General features: G+C 41.0%; 1 protein-coding gene across 1 annotated transcript; it reads left to right on the forward strand.

Moving 5' to 3' along the window:
• Positions 1-207: 207 nt before the first annotated feature.
• Positions 208-22275, forward strand: LOC119630222 (uncharacterized protein K02A2.6-like). Its single transcript, XM_038018912.2, has 3 exons — positions 208-291; positions 14227-15985; positions 22247-22275. The coding sequence occupies exons 1-3, from the start codon at positions 208-210 to the stop codon at positions 22273-22275; spliced, it is 1872 nt and encodes a 623-aa protein (XP_037874840.2).
• Positions 22276-24161: the final 1886 nt, after the last annotated feature.

Below are 24161 nucleotides of genomic sequence, written 5' to 3' on the forward strand. Positions count from 1 at the left end.
GTACTAACTTTTCACAATTGGCCATCATCATTTGATCCTTTTTTATTAACCAGGGGTTTGGTCCCCTGGGATCTACGACACCCTCGGGACTGGAAACCCTCCAGCCATACATCCCATCGCCGGGTGTCGAGCTTGAGATTGGGGCATTTTTGAAGAGGTTTGCGTCCTCGCAGCTCCGACCAGTAAAGGCAGGAGCCCCCGTTCCCCATGACTGGGGTTTACGGTTTGGCCGACGGTGGCCGAGGCCTGTCCGTCGCCCACAACGCGGTGTGGAGCCACGCCGGCGAGCCGGTACCTCCCATATCTGGAAGGCTTTCCCCTGTAACCGAAGCCGGGGACATGGCAACCCGCAGCCGGAAGACACAAAAGTGCCGCCGGCTCATCAGGCTCCCGAGAGCCAACCCCTCATCCCCTGAATGCCTCCCTTTGCCAGTGCAAAGGGCGTGGGGAGAGAGTCCCTCGCTCTCTCTCAAGGAGCACCCGTGAATACGGAAGCAGCCAAGGAGAGCTGGGCGCAGTTCTCTTGGTCGCGGCGTCCCACACAGATTCCTCTGCACGCGATTTTAGGGACGCACGCTTAAGCCCCACCGCCACGACAAGGCGGAACTACATTCGGTGGGGAGAACGGGTGTATAGTATATTAGTCGGTTAGATAACGCGACTGGTATAGTAATAACGGTAAAAAACCTCAAGATTATTGTGCACTAAAGTTTGTACTCTAAAATAGGTAAATATGTTTAATAGTTATTGGATAGACGAGCGAACGTACTTATCTTGTGTTGTACCACCTGATATTAAGTAGTTACTGGTTGTCCGCTAGCGAAGTTGCTTAACGTGCTTATAGAATTAGGGGATGCATCTTCCCAATTAAAAAACTGAAGTAAAATTAGAACAACCGTTACTCCTGTTGTTTTTTTTTATTGCTCTTTTCTATATAAGAATGCATCAGTAACGAACTGTGTTGGATTTTCTATAACTAATCGTACTGCGTCCACTCGTGCGGACCCACAATATGTCCTATCAACATCAATGCCTAGAACTTAAGCATTTAAAAATGAAGACTTGACATCGCTTCAAGTGAAACACATAAAACATAATTTATGGAAGATGTTCAAAGTAGAGATGAAACAAGACGAGTTCATCCCGACGTTTATGTGGCCATAAACGTTTTACTGTAGCTTTGTCTGCGAAATATGAGTGCAATACGACATAACTAATTGTAGGTATACTAAAAAATACAGACCGCACAAAAATGAGTAATTATTACCATCCAGAGCTCTAATTTAAATTGCTAGTCTAAAGAACTAGCACAGTAATTAAAGGCTCTTGGAGCTTTTTGCTTTTGCTTCGAGTTGAGTAGGCTTCCACCTCTTTGGAGGACAGATAGACTCGTGCTGCTGCGAAATGAGGAGAGCCCGGAAACAGTCGCTGGGTACCATGCTGATCGACAATGACCTTACATGGAGTTCAGTTGGGGGACATTCTTCGACTCCACTTCCCTGGTCATTAGTGTGAGGTTTGACAACTATAATTGCCACGGATAGGGCTATTTGAGGCTATAGTATCAATCTTCTTTAAGGGAGTCAGCGACCACCCTGGTCTTTGGATATTTTCTTTTCTCGAGATCCTTTACTAGGTTTAAACGTTTGCAATTAAATTTTTGGTTTGAATTGAAAAAAAATTGCTTTGAAATTATCTGAACGCGATGTGGCAAGGATGGCTAAGTACACATTTTGTAGCTTACGCAGCGGCTTAGACCTCGCTTAATCGCGACCATTGCGATGCGTTATGCGAGCTATATGGTATCCTAGCCGCCATCCTAGCCGTAGACTTGTATCTTTATTGGGAAAATCCTGAATGGCTATATAAGATTTCATCTCGCTTCTTTTTCTCAGCTGATTCATTAATTTTCCACCATCAGCATTACGTTTCTCGTGGCTTCACAGTCATTAAAAGGGCTTGCTTGCTTCTGTAATCATATCTAATGACAAGGCCACTTTACTTTTGTTAGGCGATTGATGCGTTGATACGAATTTTGTTGGTATTATTAATAGGATGCGGGGGCTGTATTTTGGCCATTCGTTGACTACTTACAATCAGAGATTTCAAAGATGCAATCAGTCACCGAACTCTTTAATCATGACCCTATTTCCCACATCAATGGGGCTCTGATTGCAGATCCTTTAACTACAGGCAAACCTCAAATTTGAAAGCGGCGGATATTTACGCCCAACAAGAAAATTGTGTCGTTTGATGTGTATTGCGTTTATGAATAAAGATTAATTGGTGATTATTAAACCTAATAGAATAATGTGATGATATTATTTGTGGTGTAGCTGTAGGGATGGCGTTTTCTAATGTTTGCCATAATTATAGGTGTGTTCATAATTGGTTTTTTAATTTATAACCCAATAAAATGATAAGACTGTTGCCAAATTTGAACGCACTCTAGAGATTTTAAGCCTGCAATTGTTCTGGTGTACAGTCAATACTGCGTTTACCATAACGTCGCCTTACCCAAATTGTATTAGTAGTTAGCGTGGGTCGTCAATACACCTTTTTAAACGTTATGTATTTTTTTGTTTTGTATTTACTGTTCGCTATTCTGTTGCCGATTTCGCAGTAGGCAGCGGCTTGGCTCTGCCCCTGGCATTGCTGAAGTCCATGGGCGACGGTAATCACTCACCGTCAGGTATGTCGTATACTCGTCTGCCTTTTTTTTTTTTTTTATTGCTTAGATGGGTGGACGGGCTCACAGCCCACCTGGTGTTAAGTGGTTACTGGAGCCCATAGACATCTACAACGTAAATGCGCCACCCACCTTGAGATATAAGTTCTAAGGTCTCAGTATAGTTACAACGGCTACCCCACCCTTCAAACCGAAACGCATTACTGCTTCACGGCAGAAATAGGCAGGGCGGTGGTACCTACCCGTGCGGACTCACAATAGGTCCTACCACCAGTGGTTACGCAAATTATAATTTTAAGCCTACAAGAGCAATAAAAAATAAATCTTGGAAATCTTTCTCGAGAAGAAAAAAAAACCTTCAATGGAATCAATTGTGTCTTGTTATGCCAATTGTAAACCGTATCTGAATTTGTATTTCCTAAGCAAAAAAGCAAAGCTCATTTCTGGCGTCCCGCCCCGTTGTGTAGAAAATGCTAATGCTTTCCACTATTTACGAAGGTCAACTTTTAGCCTAATATTATGTAGCTATCGTCGCAAAACCACATTTATCCACTGTTAAATATCGATTTAATTATTTTTTTATGAAAATCGACCTAAAAAATTACTTTTAATGTTGCAGGTTAACATTATGCTATCTCTCTCTCTTTTTTCCTAGCTATTCATCCCAGACAGGGATGGGGTCAGCTTTTTTTTATTTTTCTCCCCCATTTTGCTCTGTCTTCGACGCCCTCCACCTTGTATAACATTAAGCTATCGTTTCAAAAAAATTGTATAATATTATTACTCGGACATACGGAAATTAAAAAGGAACTTTCCGACTTCGTTAAAAGGCAAAACCGGCGCCGCCTCAACTAGTTAATGAAAAGGAAAATAAAAAAAAAACACAAAGCAAACAAATACGCAAAGAAAAAATAAAGTATTGTTAATAAAATTGTCACGGGAGAGGGTGAAACTTAATTTCCTGTTTCGTCCGGTACTTAATAAGGAATGGGGACACTGAAAGATGAAAGAAGAATGATACTGGTTTTCATAAATTGGTTAAAGTATGTAGCATCGTGCTGCTGTGATAATTGAAGTCGTCGTGGCCTAAAAGATAAGACGTCCAGAGCATTCGTGTTGAGCGATGCACCGGTGTTCGAATCCCGCAGGCGGGTACCAATTTTTCTAATGGAATACGTACTTAACAAATGTACACGATCGGCTTCCACGGTGAAGGAATAACACTGAGTAATAAAAATCAAACCCACAAAATTATAATTTGCGTAATTACTGGTGGTAGGACCTCATGTGAGACCGCACGGGTAGGTACCACCACCCCGCCTATTTCTGCCGTGAAGCAGTAATGCGTTTCGGCTTGGAGGGTAGGCCGCCGTTATAACTATACTGAGACCTTAGAACTTATATCTCAAGGTGGGTGGCGCATTTACTTTGTAGATGTCTATGGGCTCCACTTAACGCCAGGTGGGCTGTGAGCTCGTCCACCCACCCAAGCAATAAAAAAGAAAGATTATATTCTTCTCAGTGGCTCCCTCATTGTTGAAGATCATGACTCTTATGTAGTCTTCATACGGTTTCTCTCCACCTATTCTGATTATTTTTTCCTCGTGGGGAGCTTCGTTCACCAGAATTTCTAGCTGCCGAGTCACTTAGCTGATCACTTTGAGCTTCAGCCTCTAGAACTTTTGCCTTCCATCCAAATCCAATATGAAGATATGAACATGGATATGAATAATTTTACATTAAGTTATTTAATATGCTAGTTAAAAGCTGTTCTTAATGGGTTCTTTCAGAGTACGACAATATTACTTTGTTGGTAAGTATTAGGGTGGTAGATATCATTTAGAAAGTGAACCAATAGGTAACACCATGTGATTCAGTTATACCGCAAATATATGTCTAAGTTCGGCAGAAGTGATGATTTTGTTTACAGTTAGAGCTTGAGCATTTCTGTTAATCAATAGAAATATAAAAAAAACCAACGAATTGAAAACAGTTAAACTAATATAAGTGTTAGCACTAAACTTGTTGATTTAACTCATCACATTGCTAATATGCGAGATGTATGGAAATGGTAGTGCAAGGTAGAGGGGGAAGAGGTCGACCGAAGAAGACATGAGTGGAGTGTGTGAAGGACGATATGAGAGAGAGAGGAGTGAGTGTTGAGATGACGGCTGATAAAAGAGAATGGAAGAGAAAAATTAGCTGTGCCGACCCCACCTAGTGGGATAAGGTGGAGAAAAAGAAGACTGCTAATATGCGTTAATCAACAGAGCATTAATTTATCCGATCCGGTAATTTCGATATTATCGCATTTGGTGTGCCACTAATTTTGTATAGAAGTAAATAAAGCTGGTTTTACTGTCGGAGTGCGTTTGCTGCCGTGTTATTTACCACGTTCGGGTTGTAGCGTCAGACTACACTGATTTACTGCTTCAGGAAGCTGAGCTTTTCTTCAAGACTTTTATTAAAGCAATAGCGTGCTTATCAACATTATTTAACACGTTCAACCTCGTGAGTGTGAGCAACCACATCTTTTTTTTTTTTTTTATTGCCTTTGTAGGCAGACGAGCATACGGCCCACCTGATGGTAAGTGATCGCCTTCGCTCATGGACGTCAGCAATGCTGGGGGCAGAGCCAAGCCGCTGCCTACCATAAGCCAAGCCGCTGCCTACCATAGCCAAGCCGCTGCATACCTCATTTCTGAATATTGCTACTGTGGCGCATCTTTTTTTCTCATACAAAGTTTAGCAACGTCTAAAAACGTCCCGCCGTAATACGTACATCCTGTGATGATTTTTTTAGGGAACGCGACGGTGAAGGCTATGAGAATCGAATGTGTTGCGGCGGATCACTACACTGTACATCAGTACATCAGATGAATGAGGGCTGAATTTTCGATTCGATTTTCTGTTTATTAATTATTTTAAGAAAACCCGAAACTATGGTGGTTCATTCACGATTCAATAATTATGAACGTTTGACAATTAAACCAGTTAAGCACTTTGACGGCACTAGAGTTCTACAAACAAATGCATAACAGAACACAAAGTCCAACAGCAAGGCGCGAAACAAAAACCTTTGTAAATCCATTAAATTTACCATAAAACGAGTGCGCTGGATGTATTATTAAGATATAACTCCAACGGTCCCGGAGATTCCTCTAAACGCACAGACAGTCATGATTTACGACGCGGAAGCTGCACTCTCATGTGGTTGTGACTTTACAAAGAATAACAAATATGTAGAGCTACCTTTATTTTAATGATCTGATCTTAAATAATTTATTGGAAGGTGAAGGTACGTGCAATGTGCAATGCCACATAAAATCGGTATAGAAGCAGGAGCTATTTAGTCGTTTGATATTAGTTTCTGCTTATAGACCTCTTAGCTACTACCGAATTTAGCTTTTTCATGGTAAGTCTTTTTTTTTATTGCTCTTATGGGCAGACGAGCATACGGCCCACCTAATGGTGAGTCCTTACCGTCGCCCATGGATTCCAACAATGCCAGGGGCAGTGCCAAACCGCTGCCTACCGTTAAGTACTCTCCACAAGCCTCGTTTGAAGAAGGATATGTCATACGGCTCGGGAAATAAGTCGTCGCATTCTTAGCCAATTGTCATCATCTAATCATTTCAACTAGAATTGTTGGCTCGGCTGTACCCTGAAATTGTCGATATGTACACGTGTGACTTTGGTCGTCCGCCATCAAGAAAGACCTAAAAAGTCATCTGCGCTCATAAAATCTATCCAGTCTTTCTTAGTATGAACAAAAAAACATCCAATTTTACCGCGAACCTCAAGCCGCTTCGTCTGAAGTGGAAATCGTTTCCATACATTGTTGCTTACAATCTCAAACTGCGGTTTAAGGGTCGTAAAGTTGCTGTACAGTCTGAGATGTTTTTAATACGCACATTTTCAATGGATGTGCTTTGTCACGCATGATGCACAGGTTCGAAAAAGGGCATGTCTAAAACGATGATAAGCTACAGACAGTGTTTTGGGGCAAAACTGGGTCATTGAGGCAATTGAATTCAGATTTCGACCACATACACATCTCAAGGTGGCATTTACAATATCATGTCCATAGGCTCAGTTCACCAGCTACAACGAACTTAGCTGAAAACTCATTTACTAACCTGGTGAAATTTTTTTAAAGAAAAAAAATTAATATTCTTCTCTTGATTTTACCGAATGCACCTTAATTACAACGATCAAAAATAGATATTTTAACTTTTTGTTTATTTTTTATTTTCTTCCTATTCTAGTGAACTCGGTAAATACACTATACGACTTATAGAATAGGCCAAGAGTTTTTAATAAATGTGCTATACTTATAGACTCACTTTTTTTTTTTTTTTTTTTTTTTTTTTTTTTTTTTTTTTTTTTTTTTTTTTTTTTTTTTTTTTTTTTTTTTTCCACAGGAGAAAATCGCCGGATCCCCACCCGCACGGCAGGTGGGGTATGTGGGAGTCGAACCTCACTAAAAACTCCTGCCGCTCCAGTCGGAGTTATTGAGACGGCGGGACAGGGTTTACGCAAAGCACATTACATCCATCCCGCCGTCCCCCAGACGCCGGACCGGCGGCCGCCAGCAACATGACCGCCGGTTCCCTCGGTCGACGGGCCAAGAGCCCGATTGATAGCGCCGCGCTACACCTTCCCCCGGAGCGGTCGGGGGAACGCGACCTACCACGCTGCCCCACGCCTAAGCTCCTCCCCGCACAAAGCGGGTGGAGCCCGAAGCTCTTAGGGGGCCGGGTTACGGACGGGACCCCGGTCCCGACCCCCTGCTCGGCGGCGGCGGGTTTCTGCGTAGTGAGGAGAGCTTTGCCTCACTCGCCCCGCCGCCTCCTTCTGCGAGATGGTGCACTCGCAGAAGTCGAGCATAGCCTTCCAAGACTCGTCGCCGCCAAGCATCGACGCCACGACGCCAGGCAGCGACAAGTCTGGTCCTATCTTTGCGACAAGGACACGGCGCTGCACCTCCCAAGCGGGGCAGACAGCGAGCGTATGCTCCGCCGTGTCCAGGTCGTGTCCACAATGGTGGCACCTCGTCGTCGGCTCAGCTCCTATCCGGTGCAGGTACTTTCCAAAGCATCCGTGCCCAGTCAGCACCTGCACCAGACGGAAGGTAAGGCGTGCTCGGCCACGATTCACCCAGTCATAAAAGACCGGGTAAACCGCCTCGACGGTCCGTAGACCCCACGTGGGGTTGGCCAACCGCCTCGACCACGATTCGAGCACGGACCGCCGAGAATGGGCCTTCCGCGCCCGCAGCTCACTTTTGGAGGGACGCGCCACGCCCAGAGCACGAAGCTCACTGCGCCACCGATAGTCGGCAGCGAGCGACTCCGCCTCCAGCTCCCATACTTATAGACTCATAGCTCGTATTTAGATTCCATTTATTCAGGCCAAACTGTAACGTTGTAAATTAGATGATTTGTATCAATTATTATTGTACTACTTTTGTTTGTTCATCACTAAGAAGAGGTTGTTTAACCGTCCGTATGGGTGTTTTGATTATTATTTTTATTTGGGATGTGGGCTCGTCCTCACGGCCCACCTGATGTTAAGTGGTTACCGGAGCCCATAGATATCTACCCTGAGATAATAGTTCTAGGATCTCAGTTTTTACAGTACAACGGCTGCCCCACCCTTCAAACTGAAACGCATTACTGCTTCACGGCAGAAATAGGCAAGGTGGTGGTACCTACCCGTGCGGACTCATAAGATGTCCTACCACCAGTAATTACGCAAATTGTAAGTTTGCGAGTTTTTATTCCACGCTGTTATTCCTTCACCGTGTAAGTCAATCGTGTACATTTGTTGAGTACGTATTTCATTAGAAAAGTTGGTACCCGCCTGCGGGATTCGAACACCAGTGCATCGCTACACACGAATGCACCGGACGCCTTAACCTTTAGGCCACGACGACTGCCAAATATTTAGAGTATGTCCTCTTTAGAAGCAGCAATAGCAGTTCAGAGAGACGGAGGACATATACATATTATCTGAAAGCCACACAGCCTGACGCAGACTTCTAATCATGTGATCTAAAATTTGGTTATTAATGCACATAAAAGCTCTATTAGGGCCTAAACTCGCGTCTATTATGTATGATAACCGAGAAATATTTGAAGCGATCCTGACATTGTACCATGAAGTCGTCGTGGCCTAACGGATAAGACGTCCGGTGCATTCGTGTTGAGCGATGCACCGGTGTTCGAATCCCGCAGGCGGATACCAATTTTTCGAATGAAATACGTACTTAACAAATGTTCACGATTGATTTCCACGGTGAAGGAATAACATCGTGTAATAAAAATGAAACCCGCAAAAATATAATTTGCGTAATTACTGGTGGTAGGACCTCTTGTGAGTCCGCACGGGTAGGTACCACCACCCTGCCTATTTCTGCCGTGAAGCAGTAATGCGTTTCGGTTTGAAGGGTGGGGCAGCCGTTGTAACTATAATTGAGACCTTAGAACTTATATTTCAAGGTGGGTGGCACATTTACGTTGTAGATGTCTATGGGCTCCAGTAACCACTTAACACCAGGTGGGCTGTGAGCTTGTCCACTCATCTAAGCAATAAAAAAAAAACTACCATAAGTCACGTAATGGTGATAAGGCTGGTTTGTGAGTGCACACGGGTAGGTACGGGACCACTGCTTTAACTATTTCTACCGTGAAACATTTCGGTTTGAAGGGTGAGCCATTGTATTGTAAACTAATATCTCAGGGTGAGCGGCGGAATTTACGTTGTTGATATCTATGGGCTCTGGTGACTTAACACCAGACGAGCCCTGACCTTATTCTCTAAAAAAAGTGAAGTAGTAAATAAGTGCTCTGAGGAATTGTTCGAGATGATACCGTCATCTCGTTTTTACTATCGCACCGCCCGCCACCGGAGTAGAGTTCATCCATACTACCTGGAGCCACGGCGGTCATCCACAGTGCGTTTCCAGAGGTCTTTTTTGCCACGTACCATCCGGCTATGGAATGAGCTCTCCCGCACGGTGTTTCCCGAGCGCTATGACATGTCCTTCTTCAAACGAGACGGCAGCGGCTTGGCTCTGCCCCTGACATTGCTGAAGTCCATGGACGACGGTAACCACTCACCACCAGGTGGGCCGTATGCTTGTCTGCCTACAAGGGCAATAAAAAAAAAGAAATTGTTGTTTTTGAGCATGACCGCGATTTAATGGTTATAAATAAACAAATAAGGCAGCCAAACTCGCACGCGTACAGTGTATAGAGTCGTGATTTAGCATTTAACTAGTTTCTTTGTTTCCCGTGGCTTCGTAATTAAAATGTATAATGTGTTAATTTGAATAAAAGGTCCGAAGTTCAATACCATTACGGCAACATGGCCCGTGTTAATGGACTATTCTGTATGTGTTATTTTGATACACATACATACATAAAACACGCATCCCGGTTGTATGGGCGAAAGTTGAAAGAATATTTGCGATTCTATTCAGAAACAGTTCATCTGATTCCTATCTCTTTCAACCCTTTTTTTATTGCTTAGTTTGGTGGACGAGCTCAAGGCTCACCCGGTGTTAAGTGGTTACCGGAGCCCATAGACATCTACAAAGTAAATCCGCCATCCACCGTAAGACATGAGTTGTAACTGATTTTTAACAGTACTACGGCTGCCCCGCCCTTCAAACCGAAACGCATTACTGCTTCACGGCAGAAATAGGCAGGTTGGTGGTACCTATCCGTGCAGACTCACTAAAGGTCCTACCACCAGTAACATGCAGGGAGTGTGCTTTTGGAACTGCTAAGATAGCTGAACGAAGTCCTACATAGATACACCTTTTGTTGAGATATTTCCGGGCCTCATAGAAGACACCACTTACAAAAATCAATCTTATAGATTGTAGATAGATAGTCTACTTAGTCATGTGGAGTTACAATACACGCCAGTTTTCAATATGTCCGTAATTGTTTAAGCGTTAATACAATTGCGAAAGTTGAAAATCGCGAACCATGACGTCACAAGTGGAACAACCCTAACAATGAAAGTTTAATGACATCAATCAATACAGAAAGTGCAAGCCTGGGAGGACGGAAGGGGCAAGGAGCAGGCAAGGTAAATAACAGGGTCGGCAGTGCGGGTAATTTACCAATTTACCCTAGATCGGGCTTACCCACGTATTGACTACTGACACGTGGAACTTGGGATTTATTTTGTGATTTAGACGATAAGAAACGGCATGCCTACCCACATGTCTACTCAAATTTGCGATGGCAGTCTCAAGAGGCACGCAAAAAACGACCAACAAGCAAGATGTGATAGTAAAATCAATTATATTTTTACTGGTCACTTACACGCATCAGGGCCGCTGTACCAGTCACTGGGGCAGACGGGGGTAAATTTACTACCCTAGCAACTTTTCGCATTGGACTATTGCTTGTAAATTTAGAGTTATAAACCTGCGACAAATAATAGGATCCAAATTAGGATATGCTCCCAAATTAGGATCTGTGCGAAGAAAAGCAGGGACTGATTGTACATACCAGTAGTGAAACCTCTAGTGAGTCCGCACGGGTAGGTACCACCCTGCCTATTTTTGCCGTGATGCGTTTCGGTTTGAATGGTGGGGCAAGCGTTGTACTATTCCGAGACCTTAGAACTCATAACTCAAGGTGGGTGGCGGTATTTACATTGTAGATTGCCTTTGGGCTCCGGTAACCATTAAACATCAGGTGGGCTGTGAGCTCGTCCACGCATCTATGCAATAATAATAAAAAATACTTTATTCGTTTTAACTCATGGTCGAATTGGTTGGTGTCCACTCCAGGTCAAACTGGTCGTGGCTAAGTAAATTCATCCTTATATTGTTATAACGATACGAACTATCATTAATAGAATATTCGAGTTTGTATCGAAATATATATATTATGAGAGTTTTAAAGCTCTAAAAGAAATCGACGAACTTCTGAATGAACGGTTAATTATTACGATATAAAATATAACAACCATTCCTAAAAATACTAATTACATATCTATACAAATAAATAAAATTGGAATGTCTGCTTGTAATAATATAATAACCCCTCTTTACTAAATGCGTAAGTATGTATACCACTGTACATATTATTATATCCAGTTTTTTTTTGTTTTTCTGTTCCAGCTAATCTCTGGAACGGCTGGACCGATTTTGACGAGACTTTCACTGATAGGTAGCTGATGATATAAGGAGTAACTTTTTTTAGACCAGCGATGTAACATCGCGGGACTCAGATATCAATAACAAAATTTAATGTTTCCGAAGCGAAGCGAGGTCGGGTCACTAGCTTAATATGATTTAAGTTAAAAATGATTACAATTTTAGTTTCCCAGCTTTCTCGTTTCAGTGACGTGGACGCCGTCGATGTGTATGCAAAAATCGTATTATACGCGACTGCAGTATGGAGTGACGCAAAAAAATCCATAAAAATGCTTCAATATTTCACGACTTACGTTGATTTCCCTTTAAGCCAATAGAGTAAAGACGACCGCTTGTTTTACGAGCAATGTATTTTGCCTACTACCACTCAATTTTGCAAGCCTTCGGACTTTGTCGATTTATCATCTTGTGAATCTTCCCTTTTTTTTTCCATCCTGTGGTGGTCCTCTGGTGGTAGCTAAAGCTTATTATAGCTTCTCGCAGACGGGTGTGATACTCCACATTCCTAATTCGATGACTCAGAGTAACTCCGAGCAAAGCCCTCTTCTCTGGTCTTTGAGTAAGTCTGAGCCTTCGGTTAACTCCCACAGTGGGCGACCAACATCTCAGTGCCACATTTCACTCATTGTGTTTACTGCACTGTTAGTTCATACAAAATTTGAAATTCTAAATAAATTATTACATACTATATGAAGGGTTCTTACCACAAGCATTACTGCTTTACGGCAGGGAGGTGGCACCTACCCGTGCGGACTAACAAGAGGTCCTGCCAGCAGTAAAAAGTATGTATAATACATTTCGTCATTAAGTATAAAAACTTTAATGATGCGAGAAAAGGTCTGTTGTCTGTACGTTGTCTGTACGCTTAGAAGATAATCGATAGAACAAAATCACTTTACCACTACTAGGACTTTTACCGAATTAGAGACGTATCAATACTCTTTTGTTTTATTTAAGGCAGATAATAGTAAAAAACACAAATAAATGGATCAAATATCTCGAAGGATGTAATAATCTTTTGTCCAGAGCACGTCTTGTGTACGATAATCTCCCTATTGTTTACGAGCTGAAGACGAAACAAAAGTAAACAAAACGTTATTCAATCTACCCTCGTGCTGTAAGCAATCACTTGAAGCTAGGGAGATAGTCGCGAGTCGGGCCAGGAAAAATACGAAAACTGGCAATGGCAAATAAAACAAAAACATATTCATTCAACGGTAGCTAGGTTCTAGAAATGCGTTCTGTGTTATTAGTATCGGAAACATAGAAATACAAAAACTAGTTCGGATTGGATAAGCTAGTTCTCACGGATCGTTTGGAACCTCTGGGTCTGCGGAGGGACTTCGCTTCTCTTTGTATTTTGTCTAGTGTGTTCCATGGGGAGTGCTCTGAGTAATTGTTTGAGATGATCCATTATCTCGTTTTTACCATCGCACCACATGCCACCGGAGTAGAGTTCATCCATACTACCTGGAGCCACTTCGTTCATCCACAGTGAGTTTCCAGAGATAGGGAGATTCCAGAGATTCCGGCTTTGAAATGAGCTCCCCTCCGCGGTGTTTCCCAAACGCTATGACATGTCCTTCTTCAAACGAGACTTGTGGAGAATATTTAACGGTAGGCAGCAGCAAGGCTGTGCCCCTGCGACAGTAACCACTCACCATCACGTGAGGTGTATGCTCGTTGACAAGGGCTATATAAAAAAAAATACGCTCAGAACCAAAATGCCAAATAAATATACAAATATATCAACAAATACACAGCGACAAGCAATCGAACAAGATCCTGTATCACAGTAGTCGGAATCACGAACCATTACTTCAATGAGGACATTAAGCAATAACTTTGGTGAAACACAGTCAACATTACTTGGCCTATCTGATTTGGCGACACTCGAAGGTCGGTCTGTTAATTATCAGGGAACCGCTGATTTCGTAGCTCTGCCTTCACGAGCGTGACTGACACGTCCAGAATCACGGCGACATTCTCCCAAAAACGTTTCGACAAACAAACGGAGGGACTTGTGACAGCAAATGTTTTATCATCCAGCCTCTTTGTATTGCTAATGGACTGGTCATTGACGGACTTTTTTGCTATCGAATTTCGAGCTGAGACTCCGGCGATGTCTTGTCAAATGATAGATGGAGCCAATAGGCATTTGATGAGAATAAGAATATCATTACTAACTGTTATGTTTGAAATAAATGTTAGTGTGTCACTGGCCGTCTTGAGTATCACTTGTCCCCATACACGCTAACACAACATTGGCGACGAGGTACCCACACTAAAAAAAATATAAAAAATGTCTTTCGGAAATTTAAGTAATTTCGACCATAATACGCAAACTTGGAAGACTTGGAGATGCAGACTCACACAGTGGTTCATCGCGAACGATATTAACGTGGTGAAAGATCCAGCAGGAGTCAAAAGACGGGCCATATTGCTTAGCACACTCAGCGAATCTACCTACAAACTGGCAGCTGATCTCGTGTTGCCTAAAGAAGTTCAAGAAGTACCATACGAAGATATAGTTAGTGCTTTGGACAACCATTTCACTCCAAAATCAGTGGGTTTTGGCGAGCGTCATCGTTTTTATGCCGCCACACAACTACCCCAGGAGACACCATCACAGTGGGCTGCGAGGTTACGAGGTCTCACTGCTCAATGTGACTTCAGCAATGTAGAAGAGGCATTAAGAGATCGATTCATTATGGGTATGCTGCCGGGCGTGGAAAAAGAAAAAATGTACGTGCAGGAGCTGGCCGGGCTGACCTTCGCCAGGGCTGTGGAGCTGACCGAGAGCTTGCGCAGCGCCCGCGCGGCTGCTGCTGCAAGCGCTGCTACCGAGGCTGTCGTTACAGAGCTGTACAAAATAGGCAAACGTTCTCCGACTAGGGTACCTCAAAGTGCAAAAGTGAAGTGTTCCGTGTGTGGTTATTCGAATCACAAAGCCGCGGAGTGTCGTTTTGCGAGTTACACTTGTAGGAAATGCAACGAAAAAGGGCATTTGCGCAGAATGTGCAAAAGAGTCAATTATGTTGTAACGGAGGAGAACGATGAAGGTGACGATGACGACGGTAAAATTTATAACATTCGATCTTTGCGAGGTGAACCATTAATCGAAGCCGTGTGTGTCAATGGTATCAGAATGAACTTTGAGATTGATAGTGGGTCAGCTGTTACCGTTATGTCCGTAGATACATATAACGAACATTTTAAAAACATTCCCTTATTAAGCACAAATAAGAAGTTACTAAGTTACTCGGGTGACGTGTTAGGTTGCGCCTTTCGCGCTCAGTTGTTAGTGGAGTGGCGGGGTCGCGCGCGCCAGCTCGACGTGTACGTGGTGCGCGACGGTGGACCGCCTTTACTGGGCCGCGACTTCATCGCGCAATTTCAACTGCAGCTAACGCCCGTATATAAATGTGCCACTACCCGAGACACATTGAAATTAATTCAGGAACAATATCCCGCTGTGTTCTCGGACAAGCTAGGTCAATTTAACAAATATAAAGTTAATTTGAGATTAAAAGAAAGTGCTCATCCTATATTTTTTAAACCACGGCCGGTCGCATTTGCTCTGCGTGAAAAAGTAGAAAAAGAGATAAACCGTTTGGTGGGACTGGGAGTACTCCGACCAGTCGAACATTCCGACTACGCGTCACCAATAGTCCCGGTACTGAAACGTGACGGTTCGGTCCGTATCTGCGCGGACTACTCTGTTACTATAAACAAGCAGTTAGTTGTAGAACAGTATCCGTTGCCTACCGTAAACGAGTTGTTTTCTAAACTATACGGAGGCCAGAAATTTACTAAATTAGATTTGTCTATGGCCTACGGACAGTTTTGTCTGGATGAAGAATCCCAAAAATTAACTTGTATCAATACACATAAAGGGATCTTCGCGTATACGCGTTTGGTGTTCGGGTTAGCTAGTGGGCCATCAATTTTCCAGCGAGCTATGGATACAGTGCTAGCGGGCCTGGACGGCACGCTGTGTTTATTGGACGATGTGCTTATAACGGGTCGCAATGACTCTGAACATCTTGAGAGACTGCATCAGGTCCTACAACGGTTGCAAGACGCAGGATTTGTTTTACAGAAGTCTAAATGTCAGTTTTTTCAAGATGAGATTAATTATTTAGGGTCTACCATTAATAAAGAGGGGCTAAGGAAATCACCCAATAAAGTGGAAGCAATATTAAAGGCCCCAGCGCCTACGAATGTTAGCCAACTGCGATCTTTCTTAGGCTTAGTTAATTATTATAGGAATTTTGTACCGAATGCATCTTGTATTCTCGGGCCATTGTACGAACTTTTAAAAAAAGAAACAAAGTGGCGTTGGTCTAAGTTACATAATAAGGCGTTTAATGAAATCAAGAAATTGTTAGCATCCGATAATGTATTGGCCCATTTTAATCATAATGCAACTATAATTCTAACTGTAGACGCGTCACCCAATGGATTGGGTGCTATCCTATCACAGGTGAGTTCCGATGGCCAAGAAAAACCTATCTCTTTCGCTTCGCGCACGCTTAACGACGCCGAGAAAAGGTACTCACAAATCCAAAAGGAAGCAACTGCGATTATATTCGGTGTTCGTCGATTTCATCAATATTTGTACGGCAGGTCAAATCCATTTATACTAAGGACGGACCACAAACCGCTTCTCTCGATATTTGGCCCACAACGAGGCATCCCAGAAGTCTCGGCAAACAGACTTCAAAGATATGCAATTTTTCTAAGTGGTTATAATTATGTAATCGAGTACGTGAAGAGTGCAGATAATAGTGCGGACTATCTGTCTCGTGCGAGTCTACCGGTCGGCTGGCCGTCTTGAGTATCACTTGTCCCCATACACGCTAACACAACACTAACTTAAATAGGATTAGATGATTACTAGAGCTATAAGCTTGAAAACTTCAGGTTTGCCTCTGAAAAATAAACTGTCTTCAAAAAGTCTTATCTTTCCGCAAAAAAAATCTCCAACTCTTCTAGCTCATTTTCTAGATCAGTCTTCGCAAATGTCAGTTTCTTAAAAGCTTCTAAGTTGAAATTTAATTACATTTAATTTTTATTTTCTTTCATACTCAGTTATATTGAACTATTTTATATTAAAGTTGCCGTATACTTTAAATTGCCCATCACCCTGTATTTGATTTGCCGAAAAAAGTTCATTAATGAGATAGGTACGTTCATTTTTGTACATGTCTTTTTTATCATTTGTCAATCATATTATTAAGTTAATTTTGTCTGTATATTCTTAAAACAAATTCCAAAATCATCTTTAAATAACGACTATCCTATCATTTAAATCGACTTTTGCTTTCTGCGAAAATGTAACGCGTAGAAAACCACGCGAGCTGACAACATTTCCTCTCCGACCAGATAAAATTTTAACACCACATGTCCAATATCAACACGCAACTCTGTATTTACGAAGCTATGTCCCCTACCTCCAAATCACATAACTCAAATATTTAATTCATCGTAAACGGAAATTAACATTCCCATGTCTCTTGTTAAATGGACCGAAAGTCCTGGATTTAATGCGTTGAAGGTATTAGGATAGTTTGGACGTATTATTCAGGTAGGTTCGAGTATGGCATGAAGCTTGCAAAGGGAATTTCGGGTCGGGATACGAGAATAAATTCTTGAGTAAACGTTGCGATGCGACGACAATGCTTGAAATTTGAATTGATTGACGATTGAAACCGAAACTTAGACTGCTATTAGAAATCCAAATAAAAAAAAAATATATTAACCTACTTTACTAAAAAAATGCGAGCCGTCACGGGACGCCTGGCAGATGTGAAACATCGACATTATTTTGTAAAAGTAATATGCAGAAAAGAACAGATTGTGATAGGAACTAAATATGTCATAATGATAAAATAAAATATTACGAAAAAATAATTTGTTTTCAAGTAAAACACAGGTTATGTGTACTGTAGTAAATAACACTGTATACACTACGGAGTATACACTATAGGTATCCGAGCTCAGTGTAGCGAGAGAGATGGCTTAACGCCGGATCGAGTGGGAGAGAATCGCACAGTCGATTGCGCATGGCGACGCGTCGCCACACCGTACACCCTACTGCATATACACTGTATATATATACCATCATATAGCGCGGCTACGCGTCGCCACGGCATGCGTCGCCACGACATACGTCGCCACGCCAGAAATCGGTTTTACGTGCGGCTATAGATGTTTCACATCAAAAGATGTACATGTCAGTGACGGGACAATGCATCTGTTGTTTAATATTACATACACTCCAACAGTACTCGCATATCTATTACAACGAGCCAATGGAAGATGCTTTTTTGTATCTTCTTTTGGTGTTTCTTTTACTTCATCTGTTTCTGGTTCTGTAATTTTCATTTTATTATCATAAAAGCATTTACACTAAAATTATGAGTGTCAAAAACTTTTTTTCTGCATTTTGATATGTATGTATTTTAAGCAATAGCATATACCAGAAGGAGCGTGGTTTATCAAACTATGAAATGAAAACTTACTATGGTTGTTGAATCATATAATTTAAAAGAACAATTTCAAAAGTAGTTTTTCTGGATTCCAATATTGGTATATAGCATTGCGTTAAACATAATATCTGTCTAAACCGTGACGGGTTTCACAGTGAGTGTGTTCCTGAAATAATTATAATTTAGTACTTCTCAGAATGTCTCATAACTCAACTAAATGGAGTAAGAACATGTCGCGGCGCAACTTCGGACTTTGAATTAGAATTCTTGTTATTAGTATTATCCGAACGAATGTAACATATCTAGGAAAATGGAAAACAGTCCTTAATATTAGGAACATATAGGATATTCTTGCCTATTTCGAAAGAAACCTAACACGTCGTATTTGAGTTTAAAATAATGTCTGTGACCACACAGACATTCAACATTTTAGGCTGATATTAAATAAGGATTGTTTCCAAATTTCCCCTTACTAATCGGTAAGATGCTTTTCATATGGTATGGATTTTGACTCAAACACAATATTTTCTTACGCGAATAAAAGAACAACTTCGTGTACAAGCCAGACTTATTAAAATGGACGGGTAGAGTACATTTGTAAGGTCAGTTCTTGTTCATTTCTGATGCGATCATACGTTTCTGTGTAAGGATGCCATATCAGACAAAGCTATTGAGGAATTATATGGTATGGACGGTGGTATTTCGATTATTATGCTATCATTAGTTTCCAGTAAGTGTTTAAGGTCTTGCTTATAAGGAGTCCATGGATACCCAATACTGTTGCTAGGGATGGACGAGACGAAAGTAGTAGCTGGAGTACTTACTCTCAATTTTAAAAATCGCATATGTGTGACTTCTGACTGATGTTAGATCCTGTAACCTTTTTACTGGTGCTAGGAAGTCTTGTGAGTCCACGCGGATCGGTACCATCATCCTGCCTATTTTTGTCATGCAGCAGTAATGCGCTTCGTTTTGAAGGGTACAGGGACAGTCATGGTACTGTTAAAACCGAGACCTTAGAACTCATGTCTTGAGGTGTGTGGTGGCATTTACGTTGTAGATGTCTACGGACTTAGGTTACCACTTAACACCAGGTGGGCCGTGAGCTCGGGTGAACGAATCTAAAAAATACAGGAAATTTCTAAAGGTTTTTTTTTTAAAATACTAATCTTTTTCGCCAGAATGACTACTGGAATCCTCAGCATTGAAACACTGCTACCCCTCGAATACATTTGGAGTCGTAAAGATAAATTTTAATCCATTAACTCTTCAAAGATCAGCTATTAAGAAATACATATTTTTACGACCTATCTCAGACATGGAAGGGGCGGTGCTCGAATGCACATGACTTTGGATCGGATCCAAAACGTGCGTCAGTGATAACCTATTACCATAAAAATACGTATGCTCATACAAAAAAACCAAGCTTTTACCTATTGTTTAGCCGTATTACAAATAGCTTTTTTTTGTCAGTCTACCTTGAGCTCGAAGTCTCAATTTGTATAGCATCTAAACTGATTAACTGACAATAAAATAAACAATCTCAAGTTCCAACATTAATAGATATCGATGCGCGCATACATACGCCGCAATGTACAGCTAAGCGTGCGCATACATTGCGGTACATTGATCATCCCTAAATAATACATTCTTGTTGAAACATTTCGTGCTCATTTTCGAAGCTACGACACGTTGCAAAGGAAGCAATGCACGAATACGCCCATACGTAAATTCAATTTACATACACTGATTGAGTCATCTCTTTTATAAGAGGAATTTACTCACAAGTGTTTTCACTCATATTTGCTTGCTGCGTTCAGTTAAAACGCGCATATCCTGTTCTCATATCTCATACTATACAAGCACTAACACATGTTTAATATTAGTGCAGGATGCCAAAATAAATATATTTTTTCAATTTGTATTCGCTAATATCTTCGCCAAAAATATTCCACATTAAAATTGTCAGCAAATTCGTTACAAAAATGGTACGCATTTATAATACCATTAGCCCAGAGAACTGCTCATAATAAATCTTTTAATATAGACTATTTAGAGAATTTCGTTTGAAGCAAATCGGGACTACCTCTAAAAGAGTTGGTACATTGTTTGACGGCCTAAATTCCAAGGCGTGCTATTTTTTTGCCGACATCTACCAGTCACTAGAAATGTCTTGAGAGTCTGATATTCAGTAGTCAGCGTCCCCGATCCATTAACGGTGCTTTTAGGCACCACAAGCACCGGTCACCGTCCTCGTCGAACCCGTCGCTTGCGACGAAGGGCTCGACGAGCGAATTAACCCATAGACACAGCCCACTAAGTTTTTCGCCGGATCTCCTCAGTGGGTCGCGTTTGCGATCCTGTGGTAAGTCAGTGTTAGCAACACTTCGGTTTGAGCCCCGTGAGCTCACCTACACACGTTAGGGTGAAGCTGAAATAGCCTCTCAAGGCTATCAGCATAGGTAGGAAAAAAAGTCAGCGTCTCAAAAATGGTTAGATGTTTTTTTCATTTTTATAAAGAATAGAATGGAGAATCTGCAGAAAAAGGCCCATTAGAATCGATAAGCCTTAAAAATTAATGTTATTTCGTCTGCAACCCCTTGTTTTTTCAAGGAAATTGCTCCGATCCGGGAACCCCGGGGACGACACTCGAACGCATTAAGTAAACTTTCTTTTCATTGCGTTAAGGGTGCAGTTTTGTTCTGTTGGTATTTGCGAACTTATGATACCTAGTTGTAGTCCTAACTTAGTCTGAATTTGTCCAATATTCAATACTGCCCCTAATAGAATTTGAAAAATTTAATTTGGGAACGATCAATATCAACAGTCGTAACATCAAATGTATGGTTTTTATGAAAGTTCTATGAATATGTATTTTTTTAAAGGGATTTTATTACTTGGTATTACCTTTAAGTCAAGTCCTATTTTAATTTATATACTTATTTTTATGAACAATGATATTAAGGAGTGAAATCAATTGAAATGAAGATGATTAATTTGAGACATTAATCAACTGGGATGAAATTAAATGAAATGAGATGAGATAATATGGGATGAAATATAACCTCAGTAAAATGGTGGATATTTACTGAGATTTTTTCAGTGGACTTTTTAGAGGATCCCGAGAAGTTACGTTCAGCAGCATTGTTTCATTTTCGCACATTTGTGCACTTTCACAGATATTAAACAGTTAATAAACCACCGTTATTACACATTTAAACCTGAAGAAACACTAAATAGACAAAATAAAACAAATCACACAACTTCACTCATCGCGTTCCCGCCAAAAAGCCATGAATATGTATCTGTGTGATCGGACCATAGATTAAGTACGTCAATAATATGATCCGTCCGCATATCGACTATTATTCTATAAATGCTTACAACCAGAGGTAACGTCCATACGACGGCTCTGCAGTCTGTGGGGTGTCCTAAGCGGCATTGTAGCCCTTCTTAACTGTGAGAGTGACAGTTCCGGGAGGTCTTCCATATTCCCCGTCGAGCTATTATCGTAGGTACCGCTTCGTTTCTGCTGCTCATCACAAAAAGTCAAGTATCCAAAAAGTAACCAAGTTACTCTTCGCCGCTATTGTCATAAAAGTATATTTCAAGTAGACTTATTTGATGAAACGCTCACACTACATCTATATCACGATGACGTCACTTCCTCACACTATTAAATCTTCGACATTTTCAGAGTTCCTGTGACAATACTCCCCCTTAAACGCCGAAGACAAAATCGTTGCATTATTAAATCGAAAACGTTTGATGTTTCGGAACAAACAAGATAATATTGTACGGCAACGTGCTTAGCGTTTTTTGTGTACCCAGCGAAGGGGCTCAATATTTCGGAAAAACTGTTTAACTTTCCAATTTAAGGTGGATCATTGAAGGTGAATCTGGAATAAGCAATAATTCCAAATTGTCCATTGGAAACCAACCGTGCTTGGAGTTTAAATGTACCACGATGCTTGTATCACGAGGTTTTACAGGTTCGATATAGGGCACGTATATCTTCTATTTCACGCGTTCATAAATACTCAAGATTTAAAGGTAAAATCGTATTTGTCATGATCGACCTATCGACAGATTTACTTGAGCTAGTCATTCAAAAATAAAATAGATTTGGATCAAGAATCAATAGAAACCATTAAAAGCATTTGCCTTTGCTAGAATGAATATAGCGTTGGCTAAAACTTGTAGATAAAGAGATCATCAGGGAGGATCCGTTGGGTAGATAGAATAATGAAAATCACAGATTGAAATTAAAAAGAGATAATAAGCCCCAACATAGTTTTTCTCTAAAGGTGTGTTTCTCTTTGAATGCCTCTCTTGCTTCTGTGAAAGAGTGCCTATGGACATAAGATTAGGCTAATAAAAACGTAGTAAAATGGTATTTTATAAACAAATACACACATACAGGACTGGTTAACAATCGAATGAATGCATTCTGCATCAGTCTAATGGGAATATTCAAGTTATTATATTGCCAGGGTCAACATCTGATTAACTTCATTAGATCTACTTATAGGCTATTCCGCGGCATCAAAAGCTCACCGTTGCTAAATTTGGATGATTGCAAAACACAAAATCGTTCTGAAGTGTTCTGATAAGCGAATTTTATGATGAGTAATTTTAACGAAAAGATTCGCCATACAGATCAAGTTAATAAGACCTGTTAAAACTAATTAGCATTAAAAAGCTGCAAGAGTTGATATTACTTTGATTTCGTTGAGCCAGAAACATTCAAAAGACAAGCTACCCCACAGCGAATAATTAAAACGCCACTCCACGTAGTCAAACGTCTATAAATATTCTTAAATTACCATTTTATTTATAAACCATCGTGTTAAAACTAGTAATGAAACAGTCTTAAGTATTTTTGTATGGACATTTATTAGTACGAAGCTATTACACACATTAGGGATACTTAGATTAGATTAGAAGACGGCTTAAGATAGTGTTTCGGGGTTTTAGTTTTATTAGTTTCGAGTAGGTACTTTAAAAGATATTTAGTTTTATTTTGGAGTTCATTTAAAAATACTGAAAGTTTCTCGAAAGAAGAAAGAAGTGCCCATTGGCTTATGTGTTACCGTTCCTGATTGTTGTTGTAATTTCAATTTTTTCGGTTTCTTCTTTTTTTCTATTGGCTACGGAATCCTAAAAGCGACAGATTTGAATTTGTTTCGCCGGTACTCATGAATATTAATTTCTCTTTTGCATGTTTATTTTGACTTTTGACATTAGTCTGTAAAACATTTAGGCTGAAATTAATGAATTTGAATATTTTCTAAATGACACATTTAATGTTAGACGTCTGAGGAGAGATTGGCTTTTTTTTATTCATGTTTCTGTAGATGAATTCATCCGATTTTAACTAGTTACCGGGCCTCATAGATATCATTAAGTCGTATGTTGCCATCAACCTTGAAATATGAGGTTTTAATTTTATTTCACAGCAACCCTCTCATTCTTCACTCCGGTACGCATCATTGTTAAAACATGCAGGATAATGAAGTCTATACTATGTTAAAATGTGTTCCCATGGAAAAGAGCTCTTTCAGGATTAGTTTGAGATGTTTGCGTCATCTCCTTTTTTTTCCTACCTAATCTGATAGCCTTGAGAGGCTATTTCAGCGTGACCTTAATTAGTAGGTGAGTTCATGGGGCTCAAACCTGACGACGTTGCTAACACGAACCCTAACAAGAGCCGTGTTTGTAGAATCTACCACCGGATCGAAAACGCGACCCACTGAGAAGATCCGACGAGAAACTCAGTGGGCTGTGTCTGTGG

Source organism: Bombyx mori, chromosome 22 (assembly GCF_030269925.1).
Source record: "Bombyx mori chromosome 22, ASM3026992v2".
NCBI lineage: Eukaryota > Metazoa > Arthropoda > Insecta > Lepidoptera > Bombycidae > Bombyx > Bombyx mori.

Excerpts from the sequence above, each read along its gene's own strand:
- LOC119630222 (XM_038018912.2), top strand. The coding sequence starts at position 208 with ATGACTGGGGTTTACGGTTTGGCCGACGGTGGCCGAGGCCTGTCCGTC. Across the intron at positions 292-14,226 it reads GGAGCCACGCCGGCGAGCCG|ACTTGGAGATGCAGACTCAC; the intron begins GTACCTCCCATA and ends CAAACTTGGAAG. Across the intron at positions 15,986-22,246 it reads TGTTTTACAGAAGTCTAAAT|GTGGATCATTGAAGGTGAAT; the intron begins GTCAGTTTTTTC and ends TTCCAATTTAAG.